Source organism: Astyanax mexicanus, chromosome 15, assembly GCF_023375975.1.
Source record: "Astyanax mexicanus isolate ESR-SI-001 chromosome 15, AstMex3_surface, whole genome shotgun sequence".
In the NCBI taxonomy this organism is placed as follows: Eukaryota; Metazoa; Chordata; class Actinopteri; order Characiformes; family Acestrorhamphidae; genus Astyanax; species Astyanax mexicanus.
The window spans coordinates 20,196,307-20,215,693 of NC_064422.1; the positions used below are offsets into that span (position 1 = coordinate 20,196,307).

General features: G+C 38.0%; 1 protein-coding gene and 1 long non-coding RNA gene across 3 annotated transcripts in view; one reads left to right on the forward strand and one right to left on the reverse strand.

Moving 5' to 3' along the window:
* LOC111192373 (uncharacterized) overlaps positions 1 to 19,387 on the forward strand; it is a 33,322-nt gene that overhangs the window by 3,383 nt on the left and 10,552 nt on the right. The window lies entirely within an intron of this gene.
* Positions 15,355 to 19,387, reverse strand: part of grid1b (glutamate receptor, ionotropic, delta 1b) — a 566,616-nt gene continuing 562,583 nt past the window's right edge. Inside the window, exon 16 of the mRNA XM_022669150.2 lies at positions 15,355 to 17,702. Within this exon, the coding sequence (XP_022524871.2) occupies positions 17,280 to 17,702 (423 nt within the window). The 3' untranslated portion in view covers positions 15,355 to 17,279. The remainder of the gene's footprint in view (positions 17,703 to 19,387) is intronic.

The window sequence follows — 19,387 nt, forward strand, 5'->3', positions numbered from 1 at the left end:
TATAATGGTCATAGTTTATAGCAAGTATTGGGGTGGTAAGGGTTAGGGTTTTATTTAATTCTCGTTGATAGTGGGAGACAGATGAATGGGATCGTACATTTCTAAAGTTATTTAAGGTGTCTGCTTTTTAATATTCTTGATCAATATGGTCATGTGTGCTGTGTGAATACAACACATGTGGCATTACCGCCCACAGTTGACAGTGCAATGGGTGGTCCTGCTGTGTCTGTGGTACATAGCAAAGTAATATGAATATGAAAATATTCAGTGTTAACATGCTTTCTTTCAGTGAGACAATGTCAAAAACAGACACAGTCGATCACGGAGACAGATCTATCAGGGTAAAAATTGTGTAGGCTTGAGAACATCATTGTATCCATCATTTGGCGACCGCAGCCTGCAATCACAGTATGTTAAACCGTAGAGCCGGCTCTGAGTGTAGGAGCGTGGGCCTTGGTGGGGGCAGCGGGGTTAGGGCAGCAGCCAGCTGATGACGGATATCTGGGCCATAAGGCCACCGTGAATGATAATTAATGATGGTCTCTACATGGCTCCGGCGGAGCACAGTGGGCCTCTTAAGGGGGTTCCATTTATCAGTGCTGTCACGGTGATTAATCTGGTAACGTCTGCGGTGGGTTCTGGACCACCTTAACGCTGCCTCATACACACACACACACATAGTGCTGGAAGTGGGGAGACAACCTCAACCTTCGTTCCTCGTGTGTCTGGAATTTGATCTATGAATCTCTGTCGGCTAAGAGGGGGCTGTCAGGTGCCGGACCACTCAGATACGAGCTTTCCCTTAACTAGTGTCTATCAACATTCGAATGCAAACACATGCATTTTACTTCCAGAGAGATAAAAATCTGCATTGCGCTAATGGTAAAGATGAGTGGCATAAACAGGTTTTTATAGCTTGGCATCTATCTTCAGGGTGCCCACCGTAAATCTGCACAGCAGTAAAGTCTCCTCGCATCAGAACAGCATGCAGAGAGCGTGGGCTAGTCCTTTTAGCTCGAGCAGGCGTCCTCGCTGCGCATGCAGATATATGTGAAATAAGCAATAAATAGAGAATGGAAATGCTGTATAGCTATATTTGATACATGACACATTCACAGTATATTCAATACATTAGCATGGGTACTCTTCTCAAACTGGTCCTCAGTAGGAATGAGAATTAAAAGGCATTTCACAATCCAATAGCACAGTACATTGCCGGCCATAACAATTATGTTATGATACTATGATTGTGATATTTAATATGTATATTACAAGACAATTCTGTATGATACTTTGATATGTGTGTTACTGAAGATGATAAAAAAAACTTGTTGTGATGTAAAAAACAAGAATTAAGTTAGGATACTCATTCTTTTTCAATGTTTTTGTTCTTAAATTAATAATAAAGTCATACAGACAATGAAGTAACACATAAGGAATCGTAGTAACTTAAAAGTGTAGCGGTTTCTGGGGCTGGTAACTCTGATTAACTTATCCTGTGCGACAAAGGAAACCCTTGATCTTCCTTTCGTGGGGCGGTTCTGATGAGAGGCAGATTCATCATAATGTTTCTGATGGAATGTTTTGGCTGACCGTCACTTCTTAAAGTATTTTTTTATGTACTTAGTTGAGTAGTTCTTGTCCTAATATGGAATAGAACATTACTCAAATAGAGCTATTTATTTGATACCAACTCTTACCAACAATATTAAGAGTGCAAGATTATTCAAAATCAGCACAGCTGTTACATGAAAGCCAATTCCAGGTGACTCTACCTCATAAGGCTTATAGTTTGGATGACTGTCATTAATCTTTAGTCTAGAAATATTTTTAAATAATGGAAAAACACTAAATTTAATGTCTCCAAACCTTTTACTTGTACTTTAATAATAATAAAGTAATAATGCATTTAATTTAGTAAGCCAATTTGATTCAGGATTGCCTAGGTTTCAATAAAAAGTATTGATATTTGACACAGTGTATCAATAATAAATAATCAAATGAAAATTATATATTGCAATATCAGTATTACTTGGTCCTCCATGTGGTTCAGATTTCAGCTCCAGCTCAATAAAGAGGACCGTCAAGGAACAGAATCAATATAACATGCCTTTTGTGTCCACAGTATTTTTCTTTTAGCTTCTGGAATAACCGCTGTATAACAATACATTGTTCAAAAAAGTACTCTGAAGGAACACATTCTTTCAAATGTATATCAAGGTTAACCTTCGCTTTCAATAACTTTTTGTAATTTTTTTTGTAGTTTTCTTTGATATGGGAAGGATTGTGTTTTTGTTGCCATGTCTGCAGTGCAGCCTGGTTAAGTTGAATGATTTTTTAGAAATATATACTTTCTTAAAGTTTTTTTTCTTTTTCTTTTGTATTTTTATTTATTTTTCTCTGCGTTACCATAAATCTGTTTTATTCTGCATGCTGAAGAATCCAGCCTCAAGGTCTGCTTAATAAAGAGATGCACAGTAAATTCTTTTAGATAACAGTTTATCCAAACCAGTAACATTTCAAGTATCTCTGAGCACAAACTAGTATCAGATCCCGTGACTTTTGCCATGTTCCATGGAAGCTAACAAATTCTGCAAAAAAAACTGTAAGATATGTGTGTTTGGGAGGTCCCCTACGTTTTGTGGATGTAATTTCAATCATTGGACAGTTTTGGCCAGATGCAGCCGGTCATCATCAATCAATACCACACACTATCCAGAAACTCTAAAAAAAATTCACGCCACCTTGACATGAGCATGTTCGCCATGCCAGTATTCAACCTCACACACAAGAAAACATCTCACAACTTACAGTATACACTTCAGGATCAGTTTACATACTTTTTATTTCACAACTTTTGGCATGTCTTGTATATTTTGTTATATATTCAAGGTCTTACATCATTTTGTAGTTGTTGTTTCAGTTCTTTTTTGGCTGGCTTGTTTTCTCAGGCTTGGTTTCAGTTCAAACTCTAAACTTGGTGCAGGTAGGGCATCATCAATAAAAACACATTGTGAGCTCTTATTGTGATTTCTTTGCAGAGAGACTCAAGGCAGCAGCCTGACAAACGTTTTGTCTGGTTTTGTACTTTGCGAAGAAGAGCTGTTTGGTGTCTAATTTTCTTGTTTTTCTGTTGTTGACTCTCTGTCTGCACATTCTACTCAATGCAGTTACACTATATAGGCTTGTAAGTGGACGAAATCTTGTCCACATCTTTTTCTATCTCGCAGAAAATGGCTCCCCTCCCACTTCTCCGACTGTATTCTGTATTTTCTACCACCTGAAGGGCTTCAACAAAAGAAACAGTGAAAGAAACACAAACAGTGAATGTGCTTACAATGCAATGAGGCTTTTTCAGACTATGTTCTTTTTTTCTCTGTTATGCTTTAGCCAGGTATCTTAACAAAGGCTGGTCTGATCTGCACAGCACATTCTGTTGGGGTAATAGCTGCTTTTTGATTCTGTGCATAGATTATATCTTCACAGATGAAAAGACTCCAGATTCAGTAAATGTTTGTACCTCATATTGCCCACTTTCTTTGACCCGATGTCTGTAAAAGAGAAATTCTAAAACAGAATCAGAAGACTATTGCAAGAATCCGTCCCAAAATGCTAATGTGGAGCCAGTTAACATCATGCATTGGATCTCATCCTGCTGAGCTACTGAGATGAGTGCTCAGCGCTAATATTCCCTCGGGGCATAAGAGGTAGGAATTGTAAAATATTCCACGCTCTTTCGATTTGGTTATCCCCATCGACGTGTTCCTCACATGAAATGGACTTACAGATTCTTCCGCCAAGCTTTCTAAATTAAATTAATCCGCACCCAGTCGAGCAATCCACCCTCGCTCCTCATTCACCTTCAAGCCCAGCAAATATTGATCCATCAAATTACCTCTCAAGGTCAAGCTCGCTGGGCTGAGCCTTGCTGCTGGAGATAAGGTAAATGGGCTGCTCCAGACACCTGCTCTAGTACGTTTGAGCTGTGAGGAGGCCGAGGACTTAGGGAGCTGAGCAAACAGCTGCTCTGAAGGTACAGTAAAAGGGACATGTCCAGTGCAGAGATGTACCTAAGGATGTTACACCGGCTCTAAGGCCAGAAGGGGACTATCCCATGCTGCAGTGTTGGAATGCACCTGGAATGTATAAAATTATTCAGTAACAATTATCAAGCATTAAAACATTAGGAACATTTTTGCTTCACCCCAATAGTTAGCGAATTAGGTCATAACTGTGTGACTGCAATAGGGTATTTCAAATACTGTGTACTAGTTTTATTCTTTGAAGGAGACTTATTAAACCTTTTTTACACGTTAGATTAGAATATGTCTATGGGCTATACAAAACGTGTTCATGAACATCTTTGCACTTTCCTTTCAGAATGTGCTGTTTTAAGGGCCCTGTCACTCGAAATAAGCTGTTGTTCGCCACATGGTGTCTACACTGTGTTTACCACACATTAGCTTGTGCTAAATGAAAAAACACTAACAAGCTACTTTATGCTCAACTGCGATAGAAGCACAAAATTCTTGATTACTTAAAGTATTTGCATCTCCCTTATCTGATCATAATGGCACTGGTTGGGGTTGACAGGTAAGGGGTAGTGTCAGGGTGGTTCTATACACATTTTTTCTTATTGTGACATCATCCAAACAGCTCATAGAAGCATATGGTTCCTTAATCCAAACTCTTTCTGGACCGGCGTGTCCGCACGTGTCCGTCAAATAGCGAAGATTACTTTATTATCAATTTATTTATACCGAGTTTATGCAAAGTGACCATGGTAGCCTACTTTTTATATGTGTTTTTATATTACTGTAGAAACGATAGACGTCATGTTTGTTGTGACTAGTGCTGTGCGATATGACGATAAATATCGTGGGGACGATAGAAAAGTGTCTTTCGTGCTACTTACCTTCTATCGTCCCCACGATATTTATCGTCATATCGCACAGCACTAGTCACAACAAACATGACGTGTAGTAGAGTAGTGATCCTGATAAAGCTGTAATATTATTATTAAAATATCCCTATTTTTATACTGTAACTAGTAGTTTTTTTTTTTTGTCAGTGGGTTACAGTTAAATTTTCGTATCTTCATTAGGTACACTGTACACTCTATTCTGATCCTACCCAATTGTGCCCATATTAAGCTTCAAGTGTGAAGGTGATGAGCTGCTCTTCAGTATCAACACCATATTTCAACATATTTTATGGTGTTTACAGTATGTAAATATAAAGACTCTTATGTAAAAACTAAAAAAAAACTTTTGTAACAGTTGCTCATTTTATTGCTTTATTTTTGTTTTTATTCTGCTGGATTTCACATGTGGGCAGTTGGTAGTTATAATGCATAAATGTTTGGCTATGTTGTGTATTTTTCTGGCTTATAAATACATATGGTTTCTTCTCCAACTGTAGTTTTCTCAAATTATCAGCTGTGGCTGATATTTCGGCTGCCCTCTAACGGCAGGCTCGTTGGGGTGAACAGCGGGATACGATGCAAACAGAGACATTTTCAAGGCACAACTACAGTTAATTTAATGCAACAAACCGCTGAGATAAATGGAGGCCTTGAGTGATTCTGACCTAAATTTCACACAGCCTGGTTCCTGCGGCGTGATGTGTTTTCATGTGTGCTTCCAGCAGAAGCACGGTTGAAAATGTGTATTGATAAGTTATTTATTACTGATTACAACAAAAAAACAGCTTGGCACTAAAACACATGCAGAACACATGATGGAAATGGCCTGTGGTCTCAGCATGAAAGAGGAGGGACTGAAAATCAGTCTGCATGACACATTTCTGTAACCTCCCCACTGCTCATCATTTCCAAACTTCACAAGGGACAGACAATGGCCGCACAAATGCTTATGAAGTGTGTAAAATCTATCACTGCAGCTTTCAGAACAATTACCATACGATATTTTTTCTTTATAGAGAGCTATGGTTTGAGGGTACGGGAGCAGACAAGTAAGGAATTTTTCAGGGCAGTGTCTTTTCTAGATACAATTAGTTATTTAATTAACAATTGTTTTCAGTCCTGGTCCTAAAGTGCTATTTTGCCCCCCCAGGATGCTCAGTTTGTCACAAGAAAAATATTTGGTATTTGTTAATAATCTACAATAATATTATACAGCACTGGAATAAAATAAGAAACCACTTCTGTTTCTGAATTAGTTTCTCTGATTTTGCTATTTATAGAAAATGAACATTGTTGTTTTATCTTATAAACTTTGAACAACTTTTCTTCCACATTTCAAATAAAAATATTGTCATTTAGAGCATTTATTTGCAGAAAATGAGAAACTACTGAAATAGCAAAAAATATGCAGAGCTTTCAAACCTCAAATAATGCAAAGAAAACAAGTTCATATTCAGAAAGTTTTAAGAGTTCAGAAATCAATATTTGGTGGAATTACCTTGGTGTTTAATCACAGTTTTCATCTTGGCATGATCTCCACCAGTCTTACACGCTGCTTTTGGATAACTTTATTCCACTCTTGATTATATTCCTGAGGTTTTCATTTTGGTAAAATCAAAGGAACTCATCTTTTTTAAGTGGTCTCTTATTTTTTTTCCCTGAGCTGTATTTGAGTTGTGTCATAAGATCAGGGCTGTTTCAAGGCATTTGCCTTGGTGGTGGTGTCCAGAAATGAGGTTACACTACAGGTTGTAAACAGTGGTTTTTAAGAAGCTTCCTGTGCACATTTAAAGTTAGTAATGCCTGGTTTTAAATGTAAGGGCTCTCTGGATTCTACCAATGAGCTGTGGAGCTGTGAAATGATTTATCTGCAGGGGCAAGTGGATGCCCTGTGAAGTGGTCGTTGTAAAGAGTGCTGGGCACAAAACTACTGGATCGCAGAAAGCTCTGAGAGACCAGTGTTGGGCTATTTAGAAAAAGTTAGTACACTTTGTCATGTTTTACAACACCAAACTCAAATTGAATTTGTCCCGAGCTGCTCCCTGCAGTCTTCTCGATGGTGATGCAAGTTTATGGTGCTGGTGCTTGCCTTCCTCTGGATCATCAGGCCTTTACTGCATTGTACATTTTTAGCAGTGTTTACCAGTTTTTCCCCCTCTCTTTACCATGTACTAAGATGCCCTTATTATTAAATTCTGTCCTGGTGCTTCAGCTCAGAGCACCTCTGAATTTTTTATTCCTGTTCTAAAGTTTTTTCTACTTTTTCTCCTTCTGACTGAGATCTAAATTGCCTTTTTAAGTATATGCAGGTGGTTTTATCCCAATATAAGACTGGCTGAGGCCCTGCTGCTTGTGAATGCAGCTAGCAGTATCATTATGCTGATAACAAGACTAGAAATACTGAATTCTTACAGCCAGAATTGCCCTGAAGAAAAGATTTTGTGTTTTGTGTTGCCTGCAGATGTGACAACATGCACTGCACATCTTCAGGTTTCCTTCAGGTTTTGAATAGAGCCCAGCAGACACGTTTATCTACCACCGGCTGCCATCAGGCAGTTGGCGGGCGCACCTGCATGTGGAGCCGAGGAAAGTTTTGAATCTCCACAGCCAGACAAAGCTAAATCGAGACTTCAGTCTTAGGCTGAGTGAGGGGGCTTTTGTGGAGTGAGAAGTGGTTTTTCGCTGTGGGTTTTTTTCCCACCATCTCCTTCTTTCTCTAAATCTGACTCATGCTGTGTCACTGTCAGAACCCCTGACACCCGGCCGTGTAGCTATGGAGATATTTCATCGTGACTCAGAGAGCTTGTCAGCCGGACTCGGAGGATTTGTTTGTTTAATCTCGCAAGCAGGTGGAGGAGGAGCAGGCGCTGCCAGCTTGCCGCCCCCCTCCTCCCGACTTCAAAAGTGTCCTGTCAGCTCTCGGCCTGAGCGGGACGGCAAAATGCTCCCAGGACCTTTGAGGTCAGGAAGAACAGGCTGTGTTGCTTTAATCTCCTGCTGCTTCTGGGAAATGGGCTGGCTGTAGAGCCCTTGCAACAAGGTTCACGTACATAGATGCTAAGCTACACAACAAAAGACACAGTGGTAAGCTAGGTACTGTAAGTCAGGGTGCACAGTTCAATAGGTCACAGGTTTGGTAACACTTTATTTGGAGTGGCCTTTTTTTAAAAGAAGTAAACTATTAATTAGACTAGTGCTGGGCAATTTTCCTGATTAATTTGGTTAATACGAATTACAGTTTTAATGCGAATTCAGAATTGAGTAATCACGATTTTACATACAGACATTTTATCTTTTTAATCTAAAATATCCTAAAACGCTCTTAATTTCTGAAGTGTTTTTCCGTCTTACCTTGGTTACCGGCGCCTCCTACAGACTAACTAAAACTAATCCCGTACTGACAAACGTTCCAGCACCGTTCCAGCACTTTCCACACAAACACCCGGTGGGATAAAGCATATATTTAGCTAAAAGTAAAATCTGCCGTTTCTGAAAACTGCGGCATCAGCATTCTCCGTGATTAATTGTGGAAAACAATTATTTGTTCCTTCAAAGTTTCTTCTGTCAGAAACCCGCGTAAATTTCAGAAACCCGCGTAAATTTCAGTCAGAAACCCTCGTTCTGAAGTATAATCCAATGTGCTTTTTTTTTTTTTTTTTTTTTACAGGTAAAACCAATTCTTTATCATCTGTAGTTTGATTTTTTTTTTTGTAGAGGAAAAAAATAAATTATAATGGAAAATCTATTTTTTTGTAAAAAAAAATCAAAGATTATTTTTTTGGTCATAAAGGTCACCAAGACTCTCAGTAGTTTATTAACTACATGTGAACATTCAGTTCTTTATCAATTCACTTTATTTGGATTTTCTAAGTTCCAAACTTCCCCAATAAGCTAAAATAGACATGCTTCTGAACCTAAACTCAAACGAGAAATCTGGTGTGAAATGGACCTGGGGTGTAGTAAAACATGATAATGAGTACAAACTTTTGATAAAGTAGTTCACCTCTGAAATACAGCTCTTTTAGCCAAAAAATAGGGGCATAGCACTCTTCATGCAAATAAGTCTACTTTTTTTTACACCATTAACAAGCTCAAAGTAGCTCCACACTTCATTGGTAGATATCAGAGGGCCCCGACATATAAAACAAAGCACTAAGAAGTGCTCAGGTAGTTTATTAAAAGAGATACAGACACAGTACCTTGACCGATGAGCACAAACACATAGGTAGGATAGGGGATCTGATTGCAAAATTAGTAACACTCATTCTCCCATCCTTGCAATATATTCCAACTCCTGTTGCACTGACTCTGGTACAAAACTAATTTGAATATTCACGTGACGTATCAGCTTTAGTTCTGTTCATGCTCGTCAGTAAACTTATTGATTTAATTTCAAGATGGTGCCCTGGAGAACTAGCTCAAGGTACTGTGTGTATGTATAAACAGTCTTTTTTAATAAGCTTCCTGAGCATATTTAAAGTTCTCATTTGTTTTAAATGATAGGGTCCTCCTCCAATTAAGTTTGGAGCTACTTTGAGCTTGTTAATGGTGTAAAAATAACCATTTCTTTGTATGGGCAACTCTATGCCCTTATCACTTGCATTTTAAGCCTGTTGGGAGCATCACCTAAAAAGTGCTGTATTTCAGAATGCTGGGGGTAAATGTAGGTGGGCAGTTTGACAAATGTTCATATTCGTTATGTTTCACTACAACCAAAGTCCATTTCACCCCAGATTTATTCTTTAACTGGAATGGGCTGAGAATAAGGAGCCAGATTGATGGTTAGAATTAGGTTTTGGTTGAGTTTAGAACTAGTTTTGCTTAATAGTAGTAAGTGAGTCTATACATATTTAATATATTCAGTATATTCAGATGCTTTTCTGCTGCTGCTACACTAATGTTAATTTGCTGCTGATATTCTGAAATCGTTCAAGCACCCAAAATAAAATGTTACTGTAATCTCTTCTAGATCTTTCTTCTATTTGATTGCAGCAAATCGTTTATTTCCTAAACGTCTTGTGAACTAGTACTAATAGACTAAGCTTTTTCTATCCTTTTTCTCTTGTCAGTCTGGTTTATCTTAAGAATTGTTTTCTAATGATTGTAAGGTGTTTTGATTCCTCTCAGGGGTTGTCCCTCATGCTCCTAAATAAGTTTCTTATAGGGGACCCCATGTTCTAGTGTAATTTCTCCTTAGTGGTTGTTCCTCATGCTTCTAAAGAAATCTCCATCACTGTTTTTTTTTTCTCATAAAGTTGGAGAGTTCCTCCTTTTGACTCCTGTCAGTGCCGTTGCTTCTTTCTTTCAGGGAGTTCCTCCTTTTGAAACTTGGATCCTCTCAGGGGTCAGGTATTCTTCTCCCTGCTCTTAGAGATTCTTCTTTTGACACTTGGTTTATTTTACCTCAGCATTTCTTCCTTATGTGCCTACAGTGTTTCACACTTTGACTCTGTTTTTTTATGATTGTAGTTAGTTTTTTTTATCTTTATCTTGGTTTCTTTCTCTCAGTAATTCTTAGTTTTACCCTTCCCGAGTGTCACTTTTTAAATGTTTTTTTTCTAATTTTGCCTCATTATTTTGGAGTTTCTCCTTTAGAGTCTAAAGCCCTATCTGGCTGGGATTAGTTTCTTATGAGGTCTTGGGGTAATTTTCTCTTATGGGGGTCCTCTGTGATTTTATACCCGTCTGGAACGACCATGTATGTGTTTTTCTCAGACGTCCTCTGAGAAAATTACAGGCTAAATTACATACTGTTAACTCCGTGCTCCTCCGGTATTTTTTATTAGAGTTTAGAGTTTTTTTTCACCTCGTGTTTAATAAAATAGCTATTTGTCCACTGCCACGCACCATAATTACACTTTGGTCATGTACATTGTTGGGATGTATTTTAGTGCGCTTAAATTTCCTTTTGTGAAATCAAAACAAACCACCTACAGTTATTCCTCTTAGTGATTCTTCATTCTTCTCAGGAGGGTTTCCTTTTGAGTCCTGCTTTCTTTCCCAAGGTTTTAGGGAATTTTCTCTACCACTCTTGCCCTCGGTTCAACTCACTAAGAGTTGTAGTGTAATATTATCAAATGATACACTTCGCAGATTTATACCTCATTGAAAAAGTTAAAGAAACACTTCTTGTTTATAACTCCAGTACAGCAATATGATTTTGAGGTGAACAAGCTGTGTCTAATAATGTTCAAACATCATTTAGATGATGCAATCATATCACACTGCAGTGCACACAGTTACCACATAGCAGATAGTAGCACTATGTGCTGTTCATCCGGGAGCTTCGGGAGGTGGGTGCATAAATAAGGCATAAAGAGGTTTTGAACAACATATGGCAGTGGCAATTTGCAGAGATGATTAGTGAGATATTAAATGCAAAATCAAAGCTAGATATAGAAAATATACAGCAACACAGTGTTCCATGAATTGCTATTCCTCAACATCCATTAACTCCTACACTAATGGTGCAGAGCTGAAAGATTAGTGAGCTAATGAGTGGAATGCTGATTGTTAGCTAACATTAAAACTGAAATAGAGTTGTGTGACTTGCATTTTATTCACAAATATGTGTTTTACATTATCAGAGACAACAAGTAACAGCACACAGTCTGTTCATGATGTCCAAATAATGTCATTAGACTTTAGGCTAGAGTCTAAGTCAAGCCTCAAGTCTTTAAAAAATTAAAGTAGGTCCACCAGCTCTGTTCTTGCTAGTTTGCTAGTTTCAGTCCCTGAGTCGTTTAAGGGCTCTGTAACTTTTCTGCAGATAAGCTGGAGCTGGCCAACTCATGTATACACTGAGAATTTACTACATGTTGGTACATGTTAGTGTGTGCTAAATGACAAAACACAAACAATTTCATGCTTAAATGCGATCGAAGCACAAAACTCATTATTTTAATTTATTTGCATCTCCCTCATTAGCAGAGTTGGGCAATCCTGCTGTGTTCTCAACCAGCAGACTCAAATCAAATCTTATAAATCTAGAAAAGGGCTTTGTCAATGAGGAGCAAAGGAGAGCCTGATTAAAAAATATATTATTTTGAAGTGAATGCTAAATTTATTCTGGAGCTGTATGATTAGAAGTTAAAACTTCTATTAAATTATTATCTGCTTAAGTCACAGTTTTGAACGTTTTTAATGTATTTTTGGTTTTACCAAAATAAAAACCTCTGAAATATAATCAAGAGGAAGATGGATGATCACAAGCCATCAAACCAACCTAAACTGCTTGAAATTTTGCACCAGGAGTGGCATAAAGTTATCCAAAAGCAGAGTGTAAGACTGGTGGAGGAGAACATGCCAAGATGCATGAAAACTGTGATTATAACCAGGGTTATTCCAGCAAATATTCATTTCTGAACTTGTAAAACTTTATGAATATGAACTTGTTTTCTTTGTAACATTTGAGGTCTGAAAGCTCTGCATCTTTTTTGTTATTTCAGCCATTTCTCATTTTCTGCAAAAAAAAAGTGGTTTTAAATTACTATTTATATTTGGAATTTAAGAGGAATTTTGTCTGCAGTTTATAGAATGAAACAACAATATTCATTTACCTCAAACATATATCTATAAATGGCAAAATCAAAGAAACTGATTGTGAAAGTGAAGTGGTCTAATTTTTTTTCCAGAGCTGTATTATACCAGCTTGAACTGCTGAATGCAGTTTAACACTCAAGTTTACACTCAATAATTGGGTCAGCTTGAGGTCAGATCAAATTTTCATAGAATTGCTTTTTGGTTTGGGACCTGACTGAGAACGTCACCTCTCAAAGCTCTCAGTATGGTAGTTTTAGTGTATATTTCAGTGTGATGACCGACTGTAAATACAAGAGTGTGATTTAACAGAGTTTGATTTAAATTCCACACACTGTATCCGGATTAAATGGAAGGACACATTGTTATAATTGGATACTCATTTTTGAAGTGTTTGAGTCAAGTTGGGGGGTCATAAGGGACAAGTTGCAATTTTAGTGTCTACTTTTATGCCACTTAAGTGGGACTTGAACTCGGGTCACTAACTCAAGTGCCCATCTCTGTTACACGATTCTTCATCATACAAAGGAAAACCGTGTCTGGCTCTTAATAGAATCAATTAAATGCTATTCTGTATGGCATCTAAATTATAGAACTTCACGCCTTTTTTAGTACTATATATAATTTTTTGGTTTAGATGTGGTAAGTACGTTGACATGCCACATGTCACGACACAGGGACGAGTATGTACACACTTGAGGAGTTGATATGTGTATTTTGTGTAGAAAATTGTCTGCAATAGGATAGATAGTCACTAAACCTCTCTGCCTTCTTTCACTGTTTTCAGTGTTAACTGAGTTTGCAGCACTGAGTTCAATGGCACTGAAAAAACATGTCACTTTTGCATTAACATCTCGATGCTCTGTAAACCAGGATTTCCTGCACTTGCATATATGAAAACTAATACAAAAATCATCCCACTGTAGAAGAACCCTAACATGTAATGTAGTGAATCAAGTGTGTCATGTTTTAATCCAGTGTGCATTTCTAAATCTGGTGTAAATAAGTTAATCAGGTGTGTCATATTTAAATCTGGTTTGTATTAGTAAATCAGTTATGCGTCTGACGTGTATTAGTGAGGCATCTATTAGTGAATCAGACATTCATTAGTAAATCAGGTGTGTCATTATTGAATCCGGTGTGTATTACTGAATCTGGTGTAAATTAGTAAATCAGGTGTGTCATATTTGAATCCGGTGTGTATTACTGAATCTGGTGTAAATTAGTAAATCAGGTGTGTCATATATTTAAATCCAGTGTGCATTACTAAATCTGGTGTAAATGAGTAAATCAGGTGTCATATATTTGAATTCAATGTGCATTACTAAATCTGGTGTAAATTAGTAAATCAGGTGTGTCATGTATTTGAATCTGGTTCATAATAGTGAATCAGTTATGTGTCTGGCATCTATTAATGAATCAGACATTCATTGGTCAATCAGGTGTGTCATATTTAAATTAGGCGTCTATTAGTAAATCAGACATTCATTAGTGAAACAGGTGTGTTTATTTTTTAATCTGGTCTGTATTACTGAATCTGGTGTAAATTAGTGAATCAGGTGTGTCATATTTGAATCCGGTTTGTATTACTGAATCTGGTGTAAATAAGTAAAGCAGGTGTGTCATATTTGAATCAGGTGTGTTTTAGTGAATCAGGCATCTATTAGTAAATCAGACATTCATTAGTGAATCAGGTGTGTCATATTTGAATCCGGTTTGTATTAGTGAATCAGTTATGTGTCTGCCATGTATTAGGAAATCAAGCGTCTTTTAGTGAATCAAACATTCATTAGTGAATCAGGTGTGTGTAATGTGAACCTTAAAAGGGTTGTAGAGTGAAAAAACCCTGACATAGAAGCAAGATCCTTTCTCTGTGAATTAGCTGAAAGAGTTTGGTGTCAGGAATCATTTGCCTTTATGAGCCGTATGGATGCATAGAACCACCTTGTCATCAACCCCCACCAGTGCCCCGCCTACTATACTATCTGAAAAAACGACAGCAGACTTCGTCTAATGGAGGGATACTGTAGCTACTGTCCCTGGCAAGTCAGGAGATGAGGGAGGTGTACTTTTAAATAAAGACTTTTGTGCTTCTATCACAGTTAAGCATGAACCAGCTTGTTTGTGTTTTGCCATTTAGCACAAGCTAATACTCACGTGGGTAAATGCTCAGCATATATATATGGCCAGCAACAACTTATTTGCATAAAAAAGTGACAGAGCCCAAACTGCTCATTCTGAAAGGGACTGAAACCGACAATAGCAAACGCTTAATGTGAGTGATTGTGTGCAAAAGAACTTTATTAATATGCTTTATTTTGTAGAAATATAACTATTCTGTGTCTGAAAAGAGAAGTAGAGTATGAACAAAGAGTATAAACTCTTTGTAGCATCTTTAGTCATTACTCCTATCAATTGGTTCACTACAATGCATTGGTTTGCTTCTATGTATTGGTTCACTCCTATACAACAGTTTACTCCTGTGCATTGCCTCACTCTTTTGCATTGGCTTATTTATGCATTGGCTCACTCATATGCAGCAGGTTACTCCTATGCATTAGCACACTCATATTTTTTGGTTTGCTCCAGTGAACTGGTTCACTCCAATGCATTGGTTCATTTCTATGCAATGGTTTACTTCTATGCAATAATTTACTCCTATGCAATAGTTCACTCTTATGCATTGGCTCAGTCCTGTGCATTGGTTTACTTCTATGCAATGGTTCACTCCAATGCGTTGGCTTACTCCTATGTATTGGCTCACTCCTATGCAATAGTTTACTCTTATGCATTGGCTCACTCCTGTGCATTCATTGGTTTACTCCTATGCAATGGCTCATTTCAATGGCCGTTCCTACAACCGGACAATTGATCAACCATCATTCCAAACATGTAAACCATATTTCTTTATTAAAGATTAAGAAACTCCAAGCAGCATATTCATAAACAAAATAAGAGTCTCCCTCAGGTGTAATGTTACAGACTACACTATGATAGACTTTGCTCTTTTTTCTCTTCTTATATTTTTTCTTTTTTTCTTTGCATTTCAAATTGAAAATCATCCTTATTCTGGAATCAGGAGTTGTGTGGAGGGGGGTATAGGCAGTAAGGAAGTGACCTTACAGCCCGGGTGGACATCCTTGTCTCCACCGTTGGTGGTTGAGAGCCACAGGTTGCGTTACACAGTGTAATATGATGTCACTTTGGTTCACATTAGAAACTACTTGAACTCGTACAAAACATACAGGCTACAACCATGATGATTGACAGGAAAGCATGGACAGAGCTTGTTGACATCATAAACCCCCCTCCCTCCCCCAAAACCAGTGGTCTTTACCCTCTGCCTAAGACAAGCGTCATTCTCTTTGTGATTTCAGAGCATTTTAAATGAAGGTTTGGAGGGCTGCTGTTTCGTCCAACCGCCGGCCCGTCCAATAGACTGTGATCGTGATTGTGGAACATGGGCTCGGTCAGCTGTGGTTAAAAGTGACGACTTTTTAACACAAATTACGACAAAAAGGAAAATATCACAAATGTAACAAAGGACACAAGGAAACATGTGCAGTTAAGACATTTTTGTGAACGTCTTATGCTAATAGCTGTAAATCTCTAGCCAAGTGTAAATGTAAGGCCTAGAATTGGAATGCTGGGGGGATCTTTCATACTCTCAATTGTTCAACCTCATAAAGATACAATCAAATAACAAAAAACACATACTTTTCATACCTTTTAAACGTTATATATCTCTACAGAACTCTGTTCAATAAAACCGTATCATCTCTTTACAGTCGGTTCCATAAAGGAAAATATCTTATGATATCTGTAATATCTTAAGGTACAGAAAATATGGAAAAAAATACATTTTCCCACTATTTTCACACAAACTGCATCAGTCGAGCAGCCCTACACCGGGGAACAAGACAGACAGAGGTGATTTTCAGGAGGTGGACGTACAGCTTTCGCTTGTGCTCAGGGACTCGTGGCCTTGTTGGATGCAGGAACGCCAATTCCTGCTCCTCGAGACCTCAGGAGGGTTTGTCTGGGAGAATACATCTTCAACACAAACTGTTCCCATTCTCCTCCTCCTCCATCCCTGATGCTAACACTCAAACCCCAATCAATACTCAACAGAGAGCTTGATAAAGACAGCAAAATTACCCAGAGAGAAAGAACAAAAAAGAAAAAGAAGCAAGAACCAAAGAAAATGAAGTAGCCGAACATTTAAAATGGTAATGAGACTGAAGAATGAATGTGACTGTAAAAAAAACCAAACAATAAAAACATGATAATACTAATAATAAAGAAGGTGCAAAAGAATTCATATTCATAGAGAAGTGTATGATAATCTAGTAACAAACAGTGGAGAGACATCTTTTATTTCGGCACTTAGAAAACAATCACAATGAATTTTGCGTCTTTATCCATAGAGAACAAAATTTACAAAGCCATTCAAACAGTCGTTTTTCGAGTCTTTTTTTTGTGTTTGTTTTTAGATTCTTTTTTTCAAGTTTTTCGTTTCGTTTTTGTAACTCAACTTCAAAAATTGAGAATATTCAAAATACACTTTTACTCACTTCGCTCTTTTCTTATTTACAAATATTTACAAGAAAAAGGAATTGTTTTCCAGTTGTTTTTTTTTTCCAATTTTTTTTCCATTTTGTATGTGTATTAAAAATCTCTACTTTCACTCCTTCCTTTCCCTTTTTCCTTTTTTTTTGTTCTTTTTACATGTGATGCCCCAGTCTCCTCCACCACCAGTCCCCTGTGGCAAAAAAACAAACAAACAAACAAAGAAAAAAAGAAAAAAAGAATAGCCTCAGATGGACGTGCTGTGGGTGGGCTCAATGGCTTCTGGGATGGGTCCTCCTGGTACTGGCGGGTAGGACATTGGCATGGGCTTCTTGCCGGGGCTCTGCCGGAAGAGCCCCCCGTTGGGAGCCCTGTGTTTGCACTGGATGGAGGGCATGGTGGAGCTGCTGAGTGGCAGGGGCAGAGTGCTGCCAGGCCCCGGCGCCAGAGTCCGGCCCACCCCATGTGCCTGCTCCGGTAGGAAGGTGCTCACAGACAGAGCCGTGCCCGGGAAGTCCCGGCCAGCCTCCCGCGCTTGGCTGGGCTGCATGCTGCCGATGTCCAGGGCAGAGATCTCGATAGACGGGCCGGGGATCTGCTTGTGCGCCATGTCCTCGTCCATAAGACTGTTCATACGCCGATGCACCTGCTCCAGATTCACCTCTTTGTCCTGGAAAGGGTGAGAGAAGAGAGACAGGGGGAGGAAGGGAGGGAAAGAGGGAAGGGACAGAGAGGCTGAGATCGGCTGGTCCTGCTGCACGGCTGCTTTGCTTTCATTTAGTTTTCTTTTCAGAAGCTCCATGCAAATTCATTTCATACTCTCGCTGCTTTTTAGTTTTGGCCAATCGGAATTGTCCTGGGCAGGCAGGGTAAGGTTGGACTGAGCGAATGGTATAGAATGTGCACCTTGAAATCAAATTTGGCCAACAGACGTTTTAAAACGTGTTGAAGTTGACTAGGGATCAGCACAGAATGTGAAACACAGATAACGCTGGAGCCAAACTGCTGAAATGTGGGGAAAAAAAGCCATAAATTTAACAGGAGTCAGGAGACTCGTTTTCCATAAAAGGCTTATTATGAGCAATATCTTGAAAGCAGCTGTGTTTTACGGTATGACTTATTGGACAGGACATGGCTGAGGACATTTTGTGGATTGCTAGAAGATAACTTTTTAAAAATGATCTTCTATGACAAGTAAGCATCCAAGACAGTGTGCAGTTACCACATTTAGTTTAAATATATTGTGTTTAATTTAGAGGACATTTTGATACTGTAACACATGGTGCACGATTGTTATCGGCATCTTTATGGAGGAAGCACAATTTAGCAACTTTACAATTTAGCCTCTGCATTTCACCCTAATGTGACATTGAACACAGACAAGTAAAGAGGGCCAGTGACAACACACATCCAGGACAGTGGGCAGACATTAGACGTTGGGGCTTAGCGTGTGTATCTGCTATTATTTATTTTTAATAATAAGCACACAGTTCTTATTATTCTTTCTCTTGGTTAAAACGTGATGTGGAGCATTACCTTAAGACAAGGAGCACCAAACTTGGCAACAAGGTACAGTAGGTCTGAAATGACTCAATAATAATATGACTATATTCCCCCCAAAGTCTCCTCCCATTATGTCTCTTTCCTAATCCCACATTGTTATTATTGTTTACATCTGTGTTTAGTTTGTTACTCCTCCTTTCCCAGGTGTTTCTAGACAGTGTTAATATTTCATTCTGTCTTTTTTTTAGCTTGTTGTTTTTTTTCAAGTTTGATTTTAATCATCATTTCTATTTTCATTTTATTTAGATAAAAAAAGAATTGAAAACTAAGCAGTAACACTTTACAAAAAGGCTCCCAATTAACTGTACTCTAACCAAAAAATAAACATTTTTCATATGGTTAAGAACTGTATCAACTTATTATTAACTGACACTCTCTCAGACATTTTAATCATTGCTGCATTTTAATGCTTACGAATGTTGTAAATATTAATGAACCAAGACATTAGTTTAAAAATTGAAATATGTGATAATGTATTAACTTGTGTCATTTAATAACTGAGACATTCTGGCATATGTACTGTTAATTAATGGAAAAAAGCATTAAATGTCATTACATATTTAATGTTTTTTTCCTCCATAATATAGTAAATTAAGCGAATAAACAGTAATTAAGATCCAAAATGTACAGCAGGGTTTCTCTGTAGAGGATGTAATTTATTCACATTTACAAAATCAACAGTTTATAAGATAAAAAAATACAACACAAATAGAAAGGGCAATTTGCAAAATCAGTTAAATTAATTGATCAGCTCAATCATGTTTTTGAGGATTGTGATAAAAAGGGAACATG